Raw genomic sequence first — 23,761 nt, forward strand, 5'->3', positions numbered from 1 at the left:
CATAAAACACTTAGGCAACCTTAAGCATTTTTGCATGTTTTGTTTAAGATGCCGGTATATACCGAATATATCCATTCAGACTAGAAAAACCGAGATATCAGTTTTGGCCCTAGCTTCCAAAAAGTAGCCGTCTGGGGGAAAAACAAAAGAAACGGTTGTCTTGGGGAAATCATGTTTACAGGGATGCGTGCACCTCTTCACAAACAGTAAACCATTCCCATTAAAATAACATTTTTGCTAGGGAGAGCTCCCTGCCTGCCTCAGTGAAACGGCTACCTTGAACACAAATGCATGAGGGCATGAGACAGAAAACAACACCGTAGGCTGCAAGCAGCAGCCATAACAGCCTCATAGCATGCAGCAGGGCGGGAGGAGGCTGGATAACAGCAGATACTAGAAATGCCCAAATAAGTACATCCACCACAATGTTACGTCACAATGTATCCACTGTTTGAAAAAAAATATTAGCAGTAAGAAGCATCTAAAACTGCGTGCAAGCTCATGCCCAAATGCAAGAACCTTATGATTTAATGTTTTGGCATTGTTTAACAAGATTATTCCAACATTGTAACAACATGTATAAGTCATGAAAAGTGGAGAATCATCATAGATCCCCTTAAACGATAGCTTCTAATTCCTACTTTGCGTACATTTAACACAGTCAGGCTCTGGACCAATTAACAGCTACAGATGAAGGATGGCTGTAGTGTGCATGGTGCTTAGGAATATTAAGGAAGTTAGAAATACTGCAGCACAAATCAATATATACAGAACATTTTTCATATAAATGTCCCCTTTGGGTCTCAAATAATGTAGAGAAAAGGACTTGGTGAGTTTGTTTGACTTAGATGCCTTAACAACACAAGTGGGCATTTTTCACAAGCCATTGAGTGTAAGGCCCAGTTGTCGTCCACTGACACTCGCAACAATTCATCGGCTCTTTTCAAGGTGCTGTGAACAAACAGTTTGTTGTTTGTTTTTGGAAACTTGGCTCCACTCGTTCACATCTTTTCTGCAACAGCTGTGTCAAGTCAGAGGGGGCGGCTCCAAACAGTCAGGTCCGTTTGCAGACTGGAAGTGTGTGTTTGTGTGACATCAATCAATAATAACACTCAAGCTTTACACCAATTCTTTGTTTATCATCAGGCTGTGTTAACCTTTTGAGGCGATAAGGTCTACTTTTCAACACTACATATCTGCTCAGGGAGAGAGGCCATAATGGCAAGCTCATCAAATTCTTCACACAACGGTGAAAGTCTATGTTTGAATGGGGAGGGTAGAGAGCTGCTTCGAGGTACAAGCTTTTTAGTTTGACAATACAGGAACAGAGGTGTTCCCTGAAGGAAGTCTTGTTCGGAGGAAGCTCTTATTGTACAATGGACTATGATATAGGGGTGGAAGTGCGCAAAAAGGGAGTGTTACTGCACACATGATACCACCAAGGTGTGAGATTATAAATAGTCAGTAAACACAGGAACGGGTGTCCAACACACTGAAAACTGACATGCTCCACTCTACAGCTGTAAAAATGGGACACAGATGGGCTTTGACTATAAACACTAAAGAAGACAGAAGTGACACTTGTTTGTATAAACTAACTTTACTTAAGATACCTTGTTGTTATAGTCACCTTTAATGGCTCTATCCGCATTTGATGCAAATTTAATACAAGGCCTATGTGATAATAGTTCCCCTTAATTCGTTTTAACTGGCCTGATTTAAAGGCCTACTGAAACCCACTACTACCGACCACGCAGTCTGATAGTTTATATATCAATGATGAAATCTTAACATTGCAACACATGCCAATATGGCCGGGTTAACTTATAAAGTGCAATTTTAAATTTTCCGGGAAATATTCGGCTGAAAACGTCTCGGTATGATGACGTTTGCGCGTGACGTCACGGATTGAACGGAAGTATTGGGACACCATTGTGTCCCAATACAAACAGCGTCTGTTTTCATCGAAAAATTCCACAGTATTCTGGACATCTGTGTTGGTGAATCTTTTGCAATTTCTTTAATGGACAATGGAGACAGCAAAGAAGAAAGCTGTAGGTGGGATCGGTGTATTAGCGGCTGGCTACAGCAACACAACCAGGAGGACTTTGAGTTGGATAGCAGACGCTCTATCCAACGCTAGCCGCCGACCGCACCGATGATCGGGTGAAGTCCTTCGTCGCGCCATCGATCGCTGGAACGCAGGTGAGCACGGGTCGTGATGAGCAGATGAGGCCTGGCGTAGGTGGAGAGCTAATGTTTTTAGCATAGCTCTGTCGAGGTCCCGTAGCTAAGTTAGCTTCAATGGCGTCGTTAGCAACAGCATTGCTAGGCTTCGCCAGGCTGGACAGCATTAACCGTGTGGTTACAGGTCCAGGGTTTGGTTCGGTGTCTCCTGATAGTAGAAGTAATAATAGTATTGTTGATCTTCTGTGTATCCTTCCAGTCAGTGGCATGTTTCTTCTGTTTCTATCCGCAGTTATACATGATGCTATCACTTTAGCTCCGAAGCTAAAGTGCTTCACCGATGTATTGTCGTGGAGATAAAAGTCACTGTGAATTTCCATTTCGCGTTCTCGACTCTCATTTTCAAGAGGATAAAGTATCCGAGGTGGTTTAAAATACAAATCTGTGATCCACAATAGAAAAAGGAGAAAGTGGAATCCAATGAGCCCTTGTACCTAAGTTACGGTCAGAGCGAAAAAAGATACACCCTGGCGTCCTGCACTTCACTCTAATCCTTCACTCTCACTTTCCTCATCCACAAATCTTTCATCCTCGCTCAAATTAATGGGGTAATCGTCGCTTTCTCGGTCCGAATCGCTCTCGCTGCTGGTGTAAACAATGTGCAGATGTGAGGAGCTCTTCAACCTGTGACGTCACGCTACTTCCGGTACAGGCAAGGCTTTTTTATCAGCGACCAAAAGTTGCGAACTTTATCATTGATGTTCTCCACTGAAATGAAATTTTCTTATTTAAACGGGGATAGCAGGTCCATTCTATGTGTCATACTTGATCATTTCGCGATATTGCCATATTTTTGCTGAAAGGATTTAGTAGAGAAAATCGACGATAAAGTTCGCAACTTTTGCTTGCTGATAAAAAAAAGCCTTGCCTGTACCGGAAGTAGCGTGACGTCACAGGAGCTAGGATTCCTCACAATTCCCCGTTGTTTACAATGGAGCGAGAGAGATTCGGACCGAGAAAGTGAGGATTACCCCATTTATTTGAGCGAGGATGAAAGATTCGTAGATGAGGAACGTTACAGTGAATGACTTGAGAGGCAGCGATGGACGTATCTTTTTTCGCTCTGACCGTAACTTAGGTACAAGCTGGCTCATTGGATTCCACACTCTCCTTTTTCTATTGTAGATCACAGATTTGTATTTTAAACCACCTCGGATACTATATCCTCTTGAAAATGAGAGTCGAGAACGCGAAATGGACATTCAGTGCCTTTTATCTCCACGACAATACATCGCCGAAATGCTTTAGCTACGAGCTAATGTGATAGCATCTTGCTTTAACTGCATATAGAAACAAAAGAAATAAACCCCTGACAGGAAGTATAGATAGAAAATCAACAATACTATTAAACCGTGGACATGTAAATACACGGTTAATGCTTTCCAGGCTGGCGAAGGTTAACAATGCTGTGCTAACGACGCCATTGAAGCTAACTTAGCAACCAGACTGCACAGAGCTATGCTAAAAACATTAGCTCTCCACCTACGCCAGCCAGCCCTCATTTGCTCATCAACACCCGTGCTCACCTGCGTTCCAGCGATCGGCAGAAGGACGAAGGACTTCACCCGATGCGTTTGGCGGCCCGGAGACGTAGGAAGTCAAGGTGAAGTCGGCGGCTAGCGCGGCTAGCGCTCCAACAAAGTCCTCCTGGTTGTGTTGCTGTAGTCCGCTGCTAATACACTGATCCCACCTACAACTGTCTTCTTTGCAGCCTTCATTGTTCATTAAAAAAATTGCAAAAGATGTCCAGAATACTGTGGAATTATGAAATGAAAACAGAGCTTTTTGTATAGGATTCTACGGGGTACCATAACTTCCGTTACTCGGACTTCGTCACGCGCATACGTCATCATACCGCGATGTTTCAGCCGGATATTTCCCGGGAATTTTAAAATGTCACTTTATAAGTTAACCCGGCCGTATTGGCATGTGTTGCAATGTTAAGATTTCATCATTGATATATAAACTATCAGACTGCGTGGTCGGTAGTAGTGGCTTTCAGTAGGCCTTTAAGCCACATGTAAGAAATGTGAGCTTGTCCATACAATAGGACAAGAAATATAGACATTTTTGCCGCAATTAGGAAGCTGTTCGAACACTATGCACGACATGTTTCCTGCACAAACATGTTCCAACATGTTCTTTTTAATGTTTTCATTGCAGTCACCATTTCTAATAATAACGATCTATTGAGGAACATCACATGTTTACACTTATGCAGTCCAAGTTGTCCAAAAAGAAGTAGGAAGAAGTCTGAATTTATATAATCCTACTCCTTCTCAATGCCACAGCTATTACTGATAGTCTGTTCATTCTGTGTTTAACATTTTCTAACGTTACAATTTTTGGTATAATAGATTAAGAGGTGCCACCTGATTCAATAAATTACTTGTTGTTTTTATAGAATGACTCTACTGAGTGGAGAGGCTTGGATCCGAGAGAAGAGGAGTCATTCTCATGGCCAAGACCTAAAAGTGTGCTTTTGCGTCGCACTTCTCACGGGTTCGGCTTCACCCTTCGGCACTTTATTGTGTACCCGCCGGAGTCTTCTATGCACTACTTCTTGGTAAATATCTCACTGTCAAAATGGCAAAATTGTATTACATTTTAATATTAACAGTCATTAATGTATTTTTTTTGTTTTTACAGGAGGAAGATGTCTGTCGCAGAGGTAAGCAAAAACATATATAGCCATGTGCATGGATGTATACCGAGTACTGCTATTTTTAGGTAGCGGTTCCTAATTGGGTCAGTCCAAGCGGACTGTGAAAATTCTGGACTGATGATACAGTTATCGCAACGTTTTCATCCATCTTACAGTCGCAATATGACACACACGCGCTGTCATATCTATCAGGTGCCGCTGCAAAGCATTAAAAAAGACACGGCGGAACAGCCAATCGAAGTCGACCTTTTACCGCCCCATTTCCGTGTTCCCGAAAGTAAACATAATTGTAGATTTACGTGTCATCGGAATAGCAAACAGAATCAATGTTCGCTAAATACAGAATTTAAATGCGGAAAGTTGCGGAAATTGTTGTAATGTGACTGAGACGCTGTCATTGAGAGGGAAAGGGGAAACATACAACTTGACAAACACTCACCTCCATGGAGCCGTGCCAGCCAGGGGACCGCTTTCTATACACAGCCCTGCACGATGCATCCTTGTGGGGCCATTTCTGTGCTTGCCTCTTGGACACACAGCCACCTAAAACTATCAAACTAACTCCAAAATACAGAGTCGAACATTTCACAAATTACTTCTTCGTGTCAGGTGATATGTTTCTTTTGCAAATAGGATGACTACTTGTCGCCATAAAGCTGTGTGAAGAAAACAGTCCTACTACTGCAGGCAGTTGTGAAAGCGACCACCAATTTAAATACTTCATTGGTTCATGATAACTTGACAGCTTCTAAAACTATAGTTCAGGGGTGTCAAACTCATTTTAGCTTAGGACCTGCATGGAGGAAAAAATATAGTCCCACGAGGGTCGGGCGGGTAAAATCATGGCATAATAACTTAAAAATACAACTTCAGATTGTTTTCTTTGTTTTACTTCAGCCCAAAATAGAACAAGCATATTCTGAAAGTGTACATATCACAAATAATCTTCTTGACAAAACACTTCAAGTTAGTTGAAAATTCAGTGAAATAAATCTGTGCTTTTCCAAAAACACCACGAAGAACACAATGAATGTAAGATTAATCTCTGTGTATCTACAAAACAATTCAACTTTAAGTCACAGCCCATCTGGGATTGAATAAAAAACTTAATAAAGCAAAAATAAAAACTCATATGTATCAACTACCTCATTTGTCATTTCCACACATTAATCCTGTGCTAACGCAACATACCATACAACTGAGGTAGAAACTTTTCAAGAGGGTGGAGTTACTCCGTCTTGTAGGCATCACTGTGTGATTGATAGAAAAATAAAAGCTCTGCATTGTGTGAACAATTTCAACAAACCAAAAATAAAAACTTAAGAGACTAACAGTATTGTAGTAAATCCCACTGTTCACCTTCTTTAAATTTGCACAGAATACAATAATTTTCACAGAACTATATCAATGTGCAGTGTCTCGTGCAGTATTTTAAGTGGGGTTACCGTTTTTTAAAGTTTGTTTTACGTTGGGTCAAGGGGGAGGAGTCGCAGTCCCGTTTTACCGTGTACCTCTTGTTTGGTATACTTGCTCGCCCTGGTATAAACTATTTGCTTGCCTAACATAATTACTATTGCAACATCCAGTGGACACATTTAGAACAGCAGTTTTTTTTATTTAAAAATGCAGCTCAATTTTACACTTAGCAAAATTGTCTCGTGGGCCGCATGTTTAACATCCCTGCTATAGTTGGCCCACCGGTGTTGAAATAATAACTGATGCATCTTTCTTCTGCTTGGAAATATGTAAATTCAAATGTATTGGTACAATATTGTGCTTTTTTAAAATTTAATTTCCCCCACCCTCCAACTTGTCAAAACCTCCCCAAACCAGTACCAATTGTTTTTTTCTACATTTGTGCTGCAAAACTTTTTGGTCTAACTATTATAGTTTTTAAGTCAATGTTTTATGGTTTTACATTAATAACGTGTAATCAACATGTTATTAATCATACCTAGACCCCCAACTATGTCAACATTTTCCCAAACTTATCCCATTCCTTTGTGATTCACAACCTTATCTTTTTTAACCTGAATATACGGAGTGTGAACTGCTGCTTATGGAAGCGAGCACGATAAAAGAGTGAAACGTTGGAGCAGACGGGAGCAGAGAGAATGAGGTTGGCGTGACATGCAGGTATAAATGTGAAACTTGGAGCAAAGCTATGCAGACATAAATGGCGTGCCTACCCAAATCAACTGTAAACGTCCCCGGGCAGCTGGACCAAACCGGCAACTGTCTGGTCCCGACAGTTGTCTATAATATTGATGATGATGATGATACACGCAGCACGTCATGCATGTTATTACAACTACAGTACATAAGCTGTCGAGATAGCTGTGTACAAACAAAACATGAAATGTGGGCTAATACTTTACAGATACTGTAATATAATTGGTCATGTTTTTCAGTCAGTACAGATTGGTGTCCTATCGCATTGTGTTGTGCATTACAAACTTAAAAAGTCATTCAGCTGCTGGGGTAAAAGCTAGTTTATCTCTTGCCGCAGCTAACTTACCTTTTGCCAAAACTAGCTTACGGCTAATACCGGACGGAGCATGCCGTCGCAAGGAAATGTGTTACTATGCTAAAAAAAGAGTTCCTTCGTTTTCGCTCTTAACAATAACAATCACTTTGGGGACAGATTAGGGGAGATTTTGACATACCGTAATTTCCGGACTATAAGCCGCACCTGACTATAAGCCGCACCAGCTAAATTTAGGGGAAAATACAGATTGCTCCATATATAAGCTGCACCCGACTATAAGCCGCAGGGTTTTGATGTGTAATTACCGTAGTATATAGGGGTTCCTGCTACCACGGAGGGGATTGTCGGGACAGAGATGACTGTTTGGGAACGCAAAGCGTCCCATTTATTAACAATAAATCTTTCAATCATTCAATCAAACTTTCACATCTTTGACATGGCGAACAGCATTCGTGCAGAGTACAAATAATACAACGGTGCAAAGTAATACAAAGTGCTCACCTGTACGTTATCAAAATAACCAGCCTACCGGTATATGAAAAGTCAGTCTTTAATCATTGTGTCATCGTCTTCCTCCTGCGTACTAAAACCACCGAAATCCTCTTCGTCGGTGTCGGAGAAGAACAGGCCGTAAATAAGCCGCACCCTTGTATAAGCCGCAGGGACCAGAACGAGGGGAAAAAGTAGCGGCTTATAGTCCGGAAATTACGGTAGTTGCAGTCTAGTTATGGTTAATTACACGTTAACATAAAACGTTATTAACTTAAAAACTGATAGTTGGATCAAAATATTTTGCAGCACAAACAATTGGTACTGGTTAAGGAGGTTTTGACAAGGTGGAGGGCTGGTTATGAATATAGAAATGTTAATAAATTAAAAACTATAATAGTGGAACCAAAAATGTTTGCAGCACAAAGGTAGCACAAACAAATGGGACAAGTTTGGGGTGATTTGGACAAGGTGGGACGCTGGTAGACATCACTAATCGGAAAATGTATTTTAGAATAAATAAAAAACCATAACGGCACAAACAAAAATGTTTGCAGCACAAACGTAGCACAAACATTTGAGACAAGTTTGGGTAGATTTGGACAAGGCCCCCTGACTTCACACCGGTAAATCCATCCTTTAGCTGGCTGCTAGAGCTTCCTTGTGTGCTGAGAATAATGTTGCTCCCAGTGTCACTGACCATTGAGCCAGCACGAACGGTTTGGTCAGCACCACCTGCTACTGTCCTGTACTGACCAACCTCGGCATATTGTTCACTTTGTTGTTCTTGTCGCTTTTCTCCCTCGCCAATGGAAAGCCTGTCAGAAAGGGATGGCCTCACTTTTGCCGGACCGTTTGTGTTTGAGCCTCGCTGCTGATGAATAGAAACTGCTCTGTTTGAAAGCAACAAAGCCGCACATCAAAGTCGCAATATTGAGTTAGATTTTAAATTTTAATGAGCTTTCATCATGCAGTATTATGCTGTTTAACAATGTCAGAATGTGTTTGTAATGTCATATTGTTTTCTGAGATGTCAATAAAGGTTGTTGTCACTGGAATCCAATCCAGGAGTAATTCAGTTAAATCTTAGTGTTCCTCAGAAGGAAATTTTATTCAAAGGGTATGTTCTACATACCCTCCACATGTTGAGGAAGTGAAATCTGATACAAGTAATCTTTGTTGTTGCACAAGTCATCTATTGACTACTCTCTCAACATTCCTCAAAACTTGCTACTTGTTTTGGGTTTAATATGAAGCATTAACTGGTTTTGACATTTTGTGGTCTTAAAATTTTTAGTCCTCAGAAAAAGAGAAGCATTTGGAGAAAATATTTGTCTCTGTAACATGTTGACATACCAGCAGATTATGCTGTCTATGGAAGTACACTTGGAAATTTGAATAGTATGACCTTTAAGAATAGTTAGTCGCGGCAATTTATTGGTTGTTATACTGCGATCAAAACAATCATAACATAAGGTGATTTACAGCCACATGACATATCAGTCGTATAATTGTTCACGTTATGTACACAAACATTGCAAAATAGTGTGAATGGCAGTGCTGCTCTTCACCCTGCAGAGTTCAATGCCACCATCAATTATTGTATTGTATTAGTTTGCAGCTTCTCAAGACAAAGCTCCTCTGTTACAGCTCTGAGTTCAAGTTTGGGTTCACTTGTCATCTAATGTTCTCTTGTCTCGTCTCACTTTTGCTATGATCGAGGTAACGTTAACTGACATCAAGGCATCACTTTTTGTATCCCGAGTTGAACCCTTTTTGTTGTTTATTGTTAACCTTTGTGTTTTTGCTGCCCGATGTGCATGTTGGGTGTGTGCACATGCAGGTTGTTTCACTGTTATCTAGAAGGATGAAGGTAATTATAGTGCACTGCGTACAGAAAACCTAATTAACCTACTGAGTAAATAATGAATGTTCATTTACAAATTAATTGGACAATGCATTTAAATGACAGGGTTCTGTCCTTGTAAAATTGTAGTTCCCTATTCACCCACTAGAGAGCGCATGTCTGGTTGCACTATTACATAATGTGGTTCCACAAGATGAGCCTGTGCATGAGTAAGCTTCCATGAAAGAGAGGACTTCTGTAGGCACTCATTTGTCCTCCACTTTTCAGGAAATGTACACAGCTGCTTGAATATGTCAATTCTTTATAAACGCCACTTGTCGCTTTTACAAATGAGCAATCTTTTCTCGTGCTGGCTCCCATTGAAGTGTAGTTAGTGTTTCGTGGTGTGCTGACTAACTACCAGAATTTTAACTACGGACAGTTCTTTCACTGCGGAGACCCTGAGAGTGAAAGGAAAGAGTGGGAGTAATGCAGCTGAGCCCACTGTCACTCCACCTTCTCCTACTCTCTTTCTCTCACTCACATCCTTCTTTCTTTTCTTCCCCCTGCCTGCTTCGTGCAGCTGCTAGGAAACAGAGACAGCACGAGAAAACGGGTTTTTCTTTGCTTTTAGCAGTTGTTCATGCACCTTACTAAACACACACAAACAATATCCCTCCACTGAGATGCCTTTTTCCACCACCTATGATTTCTATTCAAATCTGCCCCAAGTGCAATGCGGCCAAGCACTAGCCTGAGCACTGCCCATTCTGCTGTCCCAGTAATGATTCACATGCCTCAGAATCTTGTGATTAAACCCACTTTTCATTTTCGCACACAGCCATCTGTCTTCTCACATAAATATTTGCTGCTCAATGCCAAATGTTCTAGTTCCTGTTTCAGGTTCAGCCTTAGCGGCTGTGGAAAAACCACTAGATAAGTGTATGGAGTAAAACTTCACTTTCACTCTCTTGTTAGGGAGGCGGCGTAATAGGCTGGAGCCGATGGACACTATTTTTGTGAAGCAAGTCAAGGAAGGTGGCCCTGCACACGGAGCTGGCCTCTGTACAGGTTGGTCTTTTAATTTTGTTCAGTTTATTCATTTATATAGCACTTTTAAAAACAACCCCAGTTAGCCAAAGTGCTCTACAGACATAAGAAACAATTTTGGAAAAAAAAATACACACAGTGTCACTTATACATTGTAACATGGAAGGATGAATAAAATACAGTAGTAAAATAAACCTTAAAAGAAGTTCAAAATATATCACCCAAAAATAATTTTGTGGTGAACTGTCGTTCCCCACAAAATTATTTTTGGTAAGCTAAGGTTTCTGGAGTACATTTGCTTTTAATATCTTTTAGGTGATCGCATCGTAAAGGTGAATGGAGAGAGCATCATTGGGAAAGCTTACTGTGATGTTATAACAGTGATCCAAAACAGGTAGGTTGTAATAAAGCAACCATTATGGCTCATGTTGGCTATAGTCTTGTCATTTTCTTCCTTCCTGTTTCTTTGCAGTGGTGACTTTCTTGAACTTTGTGTGATGCCAAAGGATGAAGATATACTACAGCTGGTAAGTGTCTCTTTTTATATTGCTTTGTGTCACCATAACAACTGCCATTTGTTCTATTTTCGAACCACGAATGACCCTCCATGACATTTTGTCCCAGAGAGATGTTCTAGTTTTAGCGAGGAGACGGGAATCCTAAAATGCAGGCATCCCAATCCCATCAGAGCTCTATATCTAGGGCTTCTAATCAGGGCAGGATAGCTTTTGAAGTTGCACTAAATGCTGCAGTTTCTCAAATATACAGTGTAAATGTATTTAAGGAAGTACATGCATGGTCTTGATTGAAAATCGGAAATGTTTACGTGCGATAGACTCTTACATTCCTTGTCGGTTATCAGCACTAACTCCACTGTGTAACTTTGTGTGTAGGTCATAGAATACCAAAGCTTTGTAATGCGATTTCTGTGGTGACATTCCACAGTTGACTCATGGCTGGTGGAGGAGGGAGAAACTGTGTGTGTGTGTCCCATTCGTCCCAATTTCCCTTTGTCTTTTTGTAATAGTTTCCTCTAAGATTCAAACTTGACATTGCATGAGGATAATATCCAGTTCGTTTGCTATGAACATTTTGTGCATAGTGCAGACAGGGTGCCACAATGTGCACTCTGCACATTAAAAGCAAAGTGAAACTGCACTCAACTCTAAGTGCTATGTGCGGATGTAAAAGAATCGTTTCCCGAGCATATCTGACAGCCTGTTTATGTAATGAAAGCCAATAGCTCTTAACTTGAAATCTCCCCTGTGTACTCTCTGTTGCAGCGTCATATCTTTATTGGCGATTCAATCATGTATGGTGTCCAGAATATGCTACACTAACTAATTGTCAATCATGTTCATTATACTCACTTAGCCTTGTTCTTAGATATGTCATCATTTGAAACATTTAAATATTACTCCACTCTCTTCTGTTTTTGTCATTATCATGCCTCTGATGTCATTCTACTGTCCTCACTATTACACATCAGGTGGCCTGCAGCCACATGAAAATTATGTGGCGGGAATCAGTGAAGGTAGAAAGACTAAGGTATAGTCATTAAACAAGAACATTTGCACAGATGCTAGCAGGATGACATTTCACTGTAGGAGGCGGCACACACAAACTGCTTGGAGACAAGCAGCAGTTGCTTAGCAAAGAGACTGGGAGAGGCTACATTATGTGTGCAGAAAACCGAGGGAGTTGTAGCCCATGGAAGAAGAGGAAATGCCAAGAGAGGGGGAAACAAAATGCCAGAATGGATGATAAGCGGAGATGAGAGGATGAAATCAGCTGACTGCCCTGCGTTTAGAACAGGTTGATGCTCGAGGAAAAGCAGAAAGGAGGAAAGACTGGAAGGGGGGGCTCTACCATCAGAGTGGAATGTATAATCAGCAGCTGCCGCTTCTGTCATGTGAGCAGTAGAAGAGGGAGGAGGAGGGAGACTGGAGGCACCTCATTCAGTTAGCGTAATATTGTGGCTGAGGATAGATACAACCATGGAGGCTTAGCGGCAACATGAGAGGCAAGCTTCTGCTCCTGCCGCCTCGCCCAGGACAGTCTGTCACAGGCAGGTCGTAACGTGGCAACACTCCGCTTCATGTACGCTGTTTCTTCCCGCTGTATTGCTGCGACTCGGGAATCATTTTAGCTTGACAAGTTCAGGCGTTGCCCAAGCTGTTTGATGTTCTGTACTCTTTTAATGTGATCATTTCTTGACAGCATGTTTATTTCCCTCTGCTGGTCTCCTTTTTTCTTCCACCCCCTCTGTCTTCATGTCTTAACGCTCTCATTTTCACACGCTCAAACGGCAGCCTTTTTGTCCGGATACAACTAATCTGGTAAGCAAACTGCTGACTAGTTAGCTATTTGACGTAAACATGTTGTACATACTGTGTCATTTTGCATATGGCATGCATGCCAGCGTTACAAGCAGCGCTCTTCAACCGTATATTATTGCTGTCGGCCAGCTGTTTGCTGGCGATTCAGGTTTACCACAGAAATGGCCGCTTGACTGTGCCTACATTACCTGTTAGAGTGAGAACTCAAGCTGGCATCTTAGTGGAACCTCGCCCAGTCTTTATTCTCCTTGTCAGATATCATTATTGTGATAAAGGCCAGTGACTCCTGAACTCTCTTGCATTCTCATGCATACTTGTGAAGGGGAGGGACAGAGCCCAAACACTGCTGTGGCCCACACAGCATTATGTAAGTTTTTGATGGCAGCTTGATCAAAGTCCTCATATCAATACACATCCGTTTGTTTGTTTCTTAGACATACTATTAAGAGTATACCATAAAGAGGTTATTCTTGGTTTAAGTGGGGAATAATGTGTAGCTGTAGTTGTTTAATAATTAAATATTTTATTAACTGACTGATAACAATTGATTTTTTCCATAGTTTTATAGGCCTTGGGGCATAATCGGACAGGCTAAATATAGCTCTCACAATGAGGGAGGGCACCTCCTGTCTGACTGAGGCATCTGTCAGTCTGGCATGGGTAAATAGACACACAGGTTTTGTCTATTTATATCCACATATTTGCTCATCAGTGTTTCCCATACATTTATTTACTTGTGACGGCCCGCCACAGGTATACTTAAGGCTGCCACAAGTAAAAAATTAAATATAAAAATTGAGGCGGGAAAAAAATACTTTTAATATTTTGCAATATATCTATATTGCAGGTGATATATCTGCTGCCATCTCCTGGCAATCATGTTTTCGCAATGAGCTCATCCATTGTATGTTAGCAATAAGCAAGCAGCAATTCAGAGTTGTATTGCTTTTCCCCCTGTTAATGCTAAACTGTATTGTTAATTTGACATGATTCCTACATGTATGTGCACTTCATGTACGGTAACTTTATTCAACTAGCAATACGCAACCTCAAAATGAGAGTTTTTCATTTCTAATTTAGGGGCTGTTTACCTATCTGCCAAATACACTCTAAATTCAAGGAGGGCTGAATAATCTATGTAATCAAACACGGGGTGTACAAAGGGTATTCTGTTTTAAGTTTTGGTAATAAAATTAGCAAACAATTAAAACATTTTGCAAAACGATATATTGTATTATGGAAATATGTTGATACTTATAGCACAGATTTGTCTTTAGATATATGAATACCAATTGTTTTAGCCTTTTTTTAAAAAATGCATCAAAGTCAATTATGCTAATTATTCAATGTCATATTGACACAGCCCTTGGCCATGCCCTCACCATCACAAAGTGATTGCCAATCTGTGAGAAACACTGCTCATTGTGAAAAGATGTAGGAGTTATGCAGTAAAAATGATGAGCTGTAAAACTCGACTGGAATTAAATCCTAAAATATTACAAACTCAAAATAAGAAGCAGATGAAGACTACTGACACTCCTGTACTGCCAACGCCTCCACTAACTCTCACTGTAACATGTCCTACCCACACACATACACACACTTGAAGTAACCGTTAGAATGTTACCCTGGACTTCTGTAAGCATTTACTGGTTCGCTGTTGATTTGTTATAGACACTTTAAACACTTGTCTATTTTAACACAAGTTTATTGCTCTGTCCCTAGGCCTATTCCCAGGATGCCTACCTCCGTGGCCACAGCAGCTACAGTGGAAATGCCTCTCACATTCCTGAGCCTCCCCCTGTATGCTACCCCAGAGTAGACTGTAAGCCTATGGACATGGCCAGGGCGACAGACTCGGTGGGCATCAGGCGGTCAACGGCACCTTCTGATCATGGGTACCGCAAGGAGATCACTGTGCCCCCTTCTCTTCCTCCTCAGTCATATCCAAAAAGTCAGATGGCAGTGTGCATGCGCAACGACAGCGTGAGAACCGTGGTGGTTCCACCAGACCATATGGGACGTATGGGTCCGGCACATAGAATAGATTACATGGACCCTGCCTCTGTCAGAGGGAGGCCTGCATCATTAGCCCAGTATCCTCACCATCGAAAGTCTGATGTCTATCCCAGTGGTGCAGGACTAGCTCCATATAGAGGACCAACACCTCACTACCCTGGCAACCATCAAAATATTGATTGGCGCACTTATCAAACTTACAGGGAATACATTGACAACAAAGGTATCCATTCTCATGGTAGTCGCACTATCCAGGAAAGGCTAGATAGCCTGCGATCTTCCAACCAAAATAGTTTTGAAACTCATCACATTCCCCAGGCTGACTGGGGAGCTAAGGGAATACGCAGGAGGAGTACTTCCCACGAACGCTCTTACCATGGACCTTCACCCCATTTCCAAAATGCCCCACGCAGTGCCTCCCAGGACCGCATGATCAGTTCCGAAAGGATTAGCCACGCCAGAAACTGGACGCCTAGGAGCGTGTCTCAAGATGGCTTTACGCACAAACTTCGGTCACACTCCATAGATTATGTTGACCCAACAGAGCTTGCTCAGCCCTCTGAGAGTAGAGGAGGATATCGAAGGGCAGCTCCTGGTACGAGACCCAGCAGACAGTCTATGCCCAGACATGCCATGCTGTCCAGGCCTTCTGTTGGATACAACAGTGGCTCAAGGGGGCCACACAATCCTTCCATGCACACTAAAGGACCAGATTCTATCCAGATGCACTCCTCGCCCGTACTTTCTGACAGACAGAAACATTTTGTAATGAGAGCAAATGGTGACCAAAGAGCTCTAGTCAAATCTAACCATGTTGGCCACACTCACCAAGGCCAGAACAGAGTGCGAGCTGAAAGCATACAACCGGTCGAAGTTGACAGGGACGTTGCCTTTGTAGCGAAAAGGTCCTCTTCATGCTCTACTCCAAAACCGATGCCTCAGAAGTCTGGCATCCTCAAAGCAACCCATCAAGAATCTCAAAGCCAGGTAAATGGACGGAGCCTCTCCGAGTCTGGGGTAGTTATGAGACCCAAGCCTCCCTCTGGAAAGAACCCTAGCCCTCTGCGCCACCCTTCCTACATCTTAGCTGTAAATGACGACGATGGAGATGATTCCACTGCTGATGTGGTAGCATGCTGGCTTCCAAACGACGCACGTCGAGAGATGCACATACGTCGCCTCGGGGAACGTCACACCTCCTGCTCCAGCAACCTGGATGAGTCGTTGGACTCTATACCATTCATTGGTAAGTGGAAATTAAATGAGTTTCAAGTTCTTAGTTGTCATAGCAACAACTGTAGTATGAGGAAAAGCAGCAATCTTTGTAATAGGACTCCTAAAGATGAATGTTTCCGGTGCCTAGTGGTTAGAGTGTCCGCCCTGAGATCGGTAGGTTGGAGTTCAAATCCCAGCCGAGTCATACCAAAGACTATAAAAATGGGACCCATAACCTCCCTGCTTGGCACTCAGCATCAAAGGGTTGGAGTTGGGGGTTAAATCACCAAAATGATTCCCGGGCGCGGTGCCGCTGCTGCCCACTGCTCCCCAAGGAGATGGGTCAAATGCAGAGGACAAATTTCACCACATCTAGTGTGTGTGTGACAATCATTGGTACTTTAATCTTAATCTTAATAGTTTGTGTACTACCAAACCACATAGTTGCATAATGCTTATCTTATTTCAGCGTGTTCTGGTTTGTGTACATCGCATCCTGCCAAGACGCTTGCAAATAAAGTTGTTATCCTAGATTGTTGACATAAATCAAGGTTGGTGGCGGTTAGAGAGTGTTAGTAGTTAGGCGAGACTGAAAAATTCAATATTCATTGGAATTAATCACTATGAGTTTTAGCTGTGTTTTATTGTGTGTATGCTGTAGTTGCATGTTTGTCTCAATCTAGATGTATTTTTGTGATACCATAGACTAGAGGTCGTTTTCACTGAGGGGTGGAACATTTTCATATTTTTTCATCTGTAAAAAAAATTTGGAAAAACAATCTAGTATGCTAAGTTAAAAAAGCTGTATGTCTGTTTGGCCAACTTTGAATCATTATGAATTTTTGCTGGGTTTTAAAAAAATGTTGTTTTAAGAAAGTGCCGTGGGTCAATAAAAAGGAGCTGTCAGCCACAAATGGCTCCCGGGCCGCACGTTGGACAAGTGACTCGCCTGCACTCGAGAGACCATAGTCCATGTATTGTTGCTTTGTCGTGTTGGCATGACAGGCCAGGTGCACCGAAACAAGCTGTGACAGTGATAATGCACCAAGACTACCATTCTGGGACTGGTGCCATGGCTCAGGAGAACAGTGTCTTGATTGAGCGGACCACAGCGCTACCATCAATGGCCTGTTTGAAGGGCCAGCAGTCACGTTGATCAGCCCACATCTTTTTGTGTAGCTAAGACACACACATTCAACATGTTTTTAATGATGAGAATTACATATTTTCCACAGTATTTATGTTATTCCCATCAATTCTCATTTGATGTATTTGAAATGTTTTGTTTGGCCTGTTTTGAAGTTTTGTACAGGCTAGAACTGGGACAGCGGCTTTAAATTTAGCTCCAAATGCCCCTGCAGAGAGAAGCTTTATGATAATCTGAGCTGTTTCAGAAAGTGGACTTTGGCGAGTAAATAATTTGTCTTCATGCATTGGCATTAATTCATTGTACTGACACACACGACCTACTACTACATACTCAGTAATCACATGGTTACATTTGCACAATTAAACATGTCCAAAAAGGAGTGGTAGAAGGAAGTAGATCTTACTTAATCCTACTCCTTCTACATGTCTATTGCTTGTATTCCGTCACGTGACTTCTTCCTGGAAGTGAAAACCAGTAATGGTCAACCAAGCCAAGATGGCTGTTGTACAGCAAGCAGCGTGCAAACTATTTGAGTACAAAAGAGGCTTAAATCTTCCTGCAAAAAGCAGATACGAGCAAAAAATCTAACTATGCAATGGAATAGATCCCTATACTTTATTAAAAAAAGATTTGTCGAGTGATATCAAGGGTTATACGTCGGTCGCGTTCCCAGACTTATCGAACTATTGTGGTACAGACGCCATACTACATGACAAAACAGATGAAAACTTGGGAAAATGTGGAGGTCTACAACTTCTTTGTGTGTGGCTGGGTCAAGGAATTTGCTATCAAGACTCTCCCAGAAAAATATGCAGCGTTTTTGCTTGGGTAATGTTGCATTTTATGATTTAACTTTGCATCTACTGCCATACGAGTAACGTGCATTTCTCCATCTTAATCAAAATATAACTATAGATGTCAACATTGTGTATGTGCTGAAAGATTTAATTATGATTGATGCCTTTGGGAAAAAACTGAACTCTTTTAAGTTTTGCTCACGTTTGCTTTCTTTTATGTAGACTCGCCGAGTTGGTGCTTTTCGAAACACTAGTAGCAAACCTATGTTTAAGAAATACAAATAATATCAACATAATATTTAAATTGGAAATAAGAAACATTAAAAGTATATCAAACAAACCCTTACTGATTATTACCTCTCGAGGAACTCTGAAGAAACTTTTATCCTTTTCGCGATTTGAACGATTCGTACAGGTGAAAACAACACAAGCATAGGGCATTTTTTCGAAATGGCGCCTAGTAACCATTGAGAACAGAGCTAGCTTGACCACCACGCATATTTAATGGGGGGACTTGAGCCAGACGGTCCGTAAAATCCGTGCAATTGCTGATAATTCATTTACCCGTAATCCATTGAGTCAAAATATGCATTTGTTAAATTTTTCGATTAATTTTATAGGGACGGCGTGGCGAAGTTGGTAGAGTGGCTGTGCCAGCAATCGGAGTGTTGCTGGTTACTGGGGTTCAATTCCCGCCTTCTACCTTCCTAGTCCCGTCCGTTGTGTCCTTGGGCAAGACACTTCACCCTTTGCCTCTGATGGCTGCTGGTTAGCGCCTTGCATGGCAGCTCCCGCCATCAGTGTGTGAATGTGTGTGTGAATGGGTAAATGTGGAAATACTGTCAAAGCGCTTTGAGTACCTTGAAGGTAGAGAAGCGCTATACAAGTATAACCCATTTATCATTATTTATAAGAAGACAAAGGTCATTGTCATTTGTCCACTTGTGTTGTCTTTTCATGTCTTGAAATCTTGTAAAGCTTTTATGCTGTCATTATTAAAACCAATTATTTTTACAGCATTGTTTAATGTAGTTCAAGATTACATGCAGACATCACATGCGGTCAGTTGTTTCTAGTTTGCGACCTTGCTGCTGAACGTTTCTTTAATCAAAAAGCAACCTTTTGATTTATGTTTAATTTGAGTATACTTTTTGTCATCACAGATGAGCCAGTCAGCCCCAGTGTTGACCGGGATGCTGTTCTGATTCCACCCTCTGCCGTGATATCTGTTCCACCATCCATTGCTACAGGCCCTTCCAGTCCTGGCTCACCCTGTCCTCCCATTCGCCGACAGCTGTCGCACGACCAAGGTAAAAAAAAGCTTTGGTGGTCGTTGGGATATCGTAATGTCAGTAAATCCTTGACAAGGCATAATGCCCTTAGCCTAGAATCATGTTTTTTATTGTCGACTATGGCAATTCCTCACATTGTCACTGATCTTAACATGCTCTTCTCTAGAGTCCCTGAGAAGTGCTTTGCTGGAGTCTGAAACAGCGAGCCAAACCGAACGGTCTAAGTCCTATGATGAAGGACTGGACAATTACCAGGAAGAGGGAAGAGGGTCAGTACAAAGCATTATTGCCCTTTTGTATTTTGTTGTGATGCACTAACAGTGTTGCAAAAACAGCCATTCTTATTACAATTCTGAAGCGAGTTTTATAAAGACGTTTTCAGGCCATCTCAAGGCCTACTTGCTATTTATACATAATATGTCAGCAGCCAAAATGAGCTTTCGTAACCTCTAACATGTTTTGAAAAGGTTTTATTACAATCTATATACCAAATAATATACTTTAAGAGTCAGTTTGAATTGATAATCGATTTTGAATCATATCATCACACCAGGAATCTGAGTCAAATTGAATCACAAGTTTTTTTAAGATTCACATCCCTATTATGCACCATTGTGGCCATCCACTCCTTCTCTTTAATCCTTCAAATGCTCTTTCTGTGGTCCTATTTCAGACGGTCATCTAGTAGTCATTTGCCCAGTCTCAGGGGCCTGAAGAAGGTGAGTTGTGGGTAATAATAATCAGAATCAACAAAGTCACTGATTTGATGCGCTCACATGTCTTTGTGACAGGCGCTGGATGGACATAAATCTTCGGGTGACTCTGGATCTCGAAGGGATTCCTCCTCTGATATCTTTGCTGATTCTTCCAAAGAAGGGTTGCTTAGCTTGAGGCAACTTTGTACGGATAAAAATAAGGTATGTTAGTGGTTACAGTAAAACTGTTATTTTTAATGGGTAGTTATTATAACTGCAAGGTTCTGTAAAAAAAATCGTAATTACATTTTATCACTAGGGTTGACAAGCGAGCGATTTGGCTGTGTCGATGGCAGCCAATATAATTTTTAAAAATCAGCTATGTATTTTTGCGTTATTCAAGTGTAGAAACATGAGCCATGTATCGCGTGAGAATAGCAATCGGTTGAGAGTTTATCTTTAAAACAACGCGAGAGACAGTAATGTCCGCAAAATGATTGATGCGCATGCTCCGTTAAGAGCAGTGCGATCCAATTATGCGTTTATACTCGCAAGCTTGCGGCTCACGTCCCTCCACAGTGTAAAGTCAGCAATCCTTACCTCCATGGCAGCAAAGACGCAATGTTTATTACAAATATCACTGAAGGATGAGAACAGATAAACACGCTACACCAGGGGCGTCCAAACTTTTTCCACTGAGGGCCGCACACTGAAAAATCAAAGCTAGCGGGGGCCATTTGGATATTTTTTTATTTTAAAAACCAATATAATATATGTATAAAAAATTTCCATTTAGGCCTCCACTCAGACTTGATCCCAGGGACCTCAAAGGGTTTGGGTAAAATTTTTTTTTAAAATGTGTCATTATTCAGTATTATTATTTTTATTATTATTCAAGTTTTAAATCCCTAGATCAACATTAGGTCTATATGTCAATATAACGTTTTTAAAAATTTAAGTCGTATGCTCTTTTTGTCAAAGAAAACCCTGTTTTTTTATGGAAAAAACACAAAATATGCAATATTTTCACCCAATAAAATTTTTAAGTGGAATATTTCAGATTATATAATAATTGGAGCCTTAAAAAGGTCAATAACTCATAACACCATTGATTTTAATTCATTATTATTTTTTGAGCGATGACACTTAAAAACAAATCACACAAAAATTATTGGGGAACCAAAAGGTTCCTACTCATTAAAGTGTTAAAAAATAAATTATACATTTTTTTTACTGTTTACTTTTAACACAATAATCTCGAGATCAACTTCAGATCTATCCGTCAATTATACGTTGTATTGTTGTTTATGTTTTTTGTTTGTTCGTTTTAGGCCCTTCTTTAAAAAACAAAACAGCTAAATGTTTTATATGGCAAACACAAAATATGCAACATTTACCCAAAAAAATATCTCAAAGTGCAATATTTAATGTGACGTAATTGGAGCCTTGGATAGGTCAATAATTCATAATAACATTTATTTTGATTCATTATTATTTTTTAAAGAAAGAAACAGCCTGCATAGCAACTTTGTGTTATTAGAGTAAACATTGCAACATTTTCTTGTTGCATTTCACCTGTTTGGTATTTCATACCACTTTTTATGTTTTTAATTTTTTTAATCATATTTTAAAATGGGCTGTTGGGCCGTTAAAAAATGACCTGCGGGCCGCAAATGGCCCCCGGGCCGCACTTTGGACATCCCTGCGCTACACTATACAACAAGCCTTGCTAACCGGCGTTAACAGTTAAAATAGAGCTCACAGCGGTGGGCGGATCGATACAAATGTCGATAGTAACGATACCAAGTATTATATGGACAATACTACAGTGATTAGATCAATATCGTTATCCCTTAATCTTCCTTTTTGTTTTCAGGCTCAGGAGATAAGTCCCTGGACACATCTTAAAGGGCGAAAACCAAATTGTTTAAATCAGAGCCAATTTTAGGAAATAATTTAAATATTAAATTGATATTGTTACACCTCCATCCTGTGTTTTTTTCTGATTATAATTGTGATCAAAAATGTTATAATTTAATGATTTTGAACATTTTAAGTACAGTATCAGTATTCATATGGCCTATTGGATCCATACCCAAATATGGAGTATTCCCCAAAACTAATGTAAGCTATCCAAACAACATGTCAACAGAAGTGGAAATAGAACCATGTTATAACTGAAAATAACTAGCTACTAACAGTAAATTAACAAGTAGATTATAATATTATATTTTTGATAAAATAATACAGCACGAAATGACACAATATTACTGTATCGGATCTTATCAAATTGTTCTGTTTTGAAAATATATCATTCTTGAATCGTAATCATGTACTGTATCTAGACGTGCATTGAATCCATCCATTCATCCATTTTCTACCGCTTTTACCTCTGTGGGTTGCGGGGGGGTACACGTCGACACCTCATCGCAGGACCAACGCAGATAGAATTGTCCATTACAAAAAGATGTCCAACCCTAATATAGACCCTCAGGGTCATGTTCTTACAAATAACTTTAAATTATAATAATTATTGTTACTCTGCTCGTTGTCTTTTTTTGCTTTAAAGAAGCTTCCAATGGTCTCTCTAAAGTTCTTTATGTGAGGTCCCAGAACGACAGTGGGATTTTTATTAGAAAGAATTTGAAAGACAAAATAATCTATTAGTCAAAAACATGTCATGCTTGCTTCATGCACAATAAATGTATTCATGCGATTGCTTCTCCGGCGAGCTGATGAACGAAAGCCAGTGCACATAGTTGGCCAGTGCAGTTAAGCCAACTCAACTGAGGTGGGTGAGGCGCGCTGGAGGACAGGGAGAGTGAGGAGGAAGTAGGCCTATTGGTCGTCATGCTAACGACAGTGCAGCGTGAGTCCTTGTATAAAATTGGAGCATTTGTTTGTGATACAGCTCAAAATTGTCTATTTTTAAATGAGATTGTGTGAATGAAGATCACAATTGTTTTTTGTTATTGTGCAGGCCTAGTAGTTAACAAACCTGGATGTGTCCTGCTCTGTAGCGTGTCGGAGGAACGAAATGGAAGCAGATGTACGCCGTGCTACAAGGTCACACGCTGACCCTCTTCAAAGACAGGAAGGATGCGCTGTCTCATGTCACCACGCAGCCTGATGAAGAGCCGCTACGAATTTGTGTCAAGGCCTGCCTGATTGACATCTCCTATAGCGACACGCGGCGCAAGAATGTGCTGCGTCTGAACACTTCAGATTGCGGATACTTGTTCCAGGCCGAAGGGAGGGAAGACATGTTAACCTGGATTAGAGTCATTCAGGAAAACAGTAATCCAGATGAAGAGGTAAGTGTGGACTGCAGACCGCTGTTCTTCAAGAAGACATCAACAAAAGCATATGTCTGCTCTCTTTTCAGAATGCTGCCGTCACAAGTCAGGATTTGATCAGTCGAAAGATCAAAGAATACAACATGATGAGGTCAGCAGGCATACTGTATATA

The 23,761-nt window shown here is 40.9% G+C and overlaps 1 protein-coding gene across 1 annotated transcript in view; it reads left to right on the forward strand.

Moving 5' to 3' along the window:
- arhgap21b (Rho GTPase activating protein 21b) overlaps positions 1–23,761 on the forward strand; it is a 64,439-nt gene that overhangs the window by 24,144 nt on the left and 16,534 nt on the right. Inside the window, exons 3-14 of the mRNA XM_062022637.1 lie at positions 4,652–4,813; positions 4,897–4,918; positions 10,714–10,806; positions 11,101–11,179; positions 11,258–11,312; positions 14,850–16,389; positions 19,469–19,615; positions 19,764–19,866; positions 20,271–20,316; positions 20,389–20,514; positions 23,313–23,606; positions 23,678–23,739. Coding sequence (XP_061878621.1) covers positions 4,652–4,813; positions 4,897–4,918; positions 10,714–10,806; positions 11,101–11,179; positions 11,258–11,312; positions 14,850–16,389; positions 19,469–19,615; positions 19,764–19,866; positions 20,271–20,316; positions 20,389–20,514; positions 23,313–23,606; positions 23,678–23,739 — 2,729 coding nt within the window. The remainder of the gene's footprint in view (positions 1–4,651; positions 4,814–4,896; positions 4,919–10,713; positions 10,807–11,100; positions 11,180–11,257; positions 11,313–14,849; positions 16,390–19,468; positions 19,616–19,763; positions 19,867–20,270; positions 20,317–20,388; positions 20,515–23,312; positions 23,607–23,677; positions 23,740–23,761) is intronic.

The sequence above is a fragment of the Entelurus aequoreus genome, linkage group LG16 (genome assembly GCF_033978785.1).
Source record: "Entelurus aequoreus isolate RoL-2023_Sb linkage group LG16, RoL_Eaeq_v1.1, whole genome shotgun sequence".
Lineage (NCBI taxonomy): Eukaryota > Metazoa > Chordata > Actinopteri > Syngnathiformes > Syngnathidae > Entelurus > Entelurus aequoreus.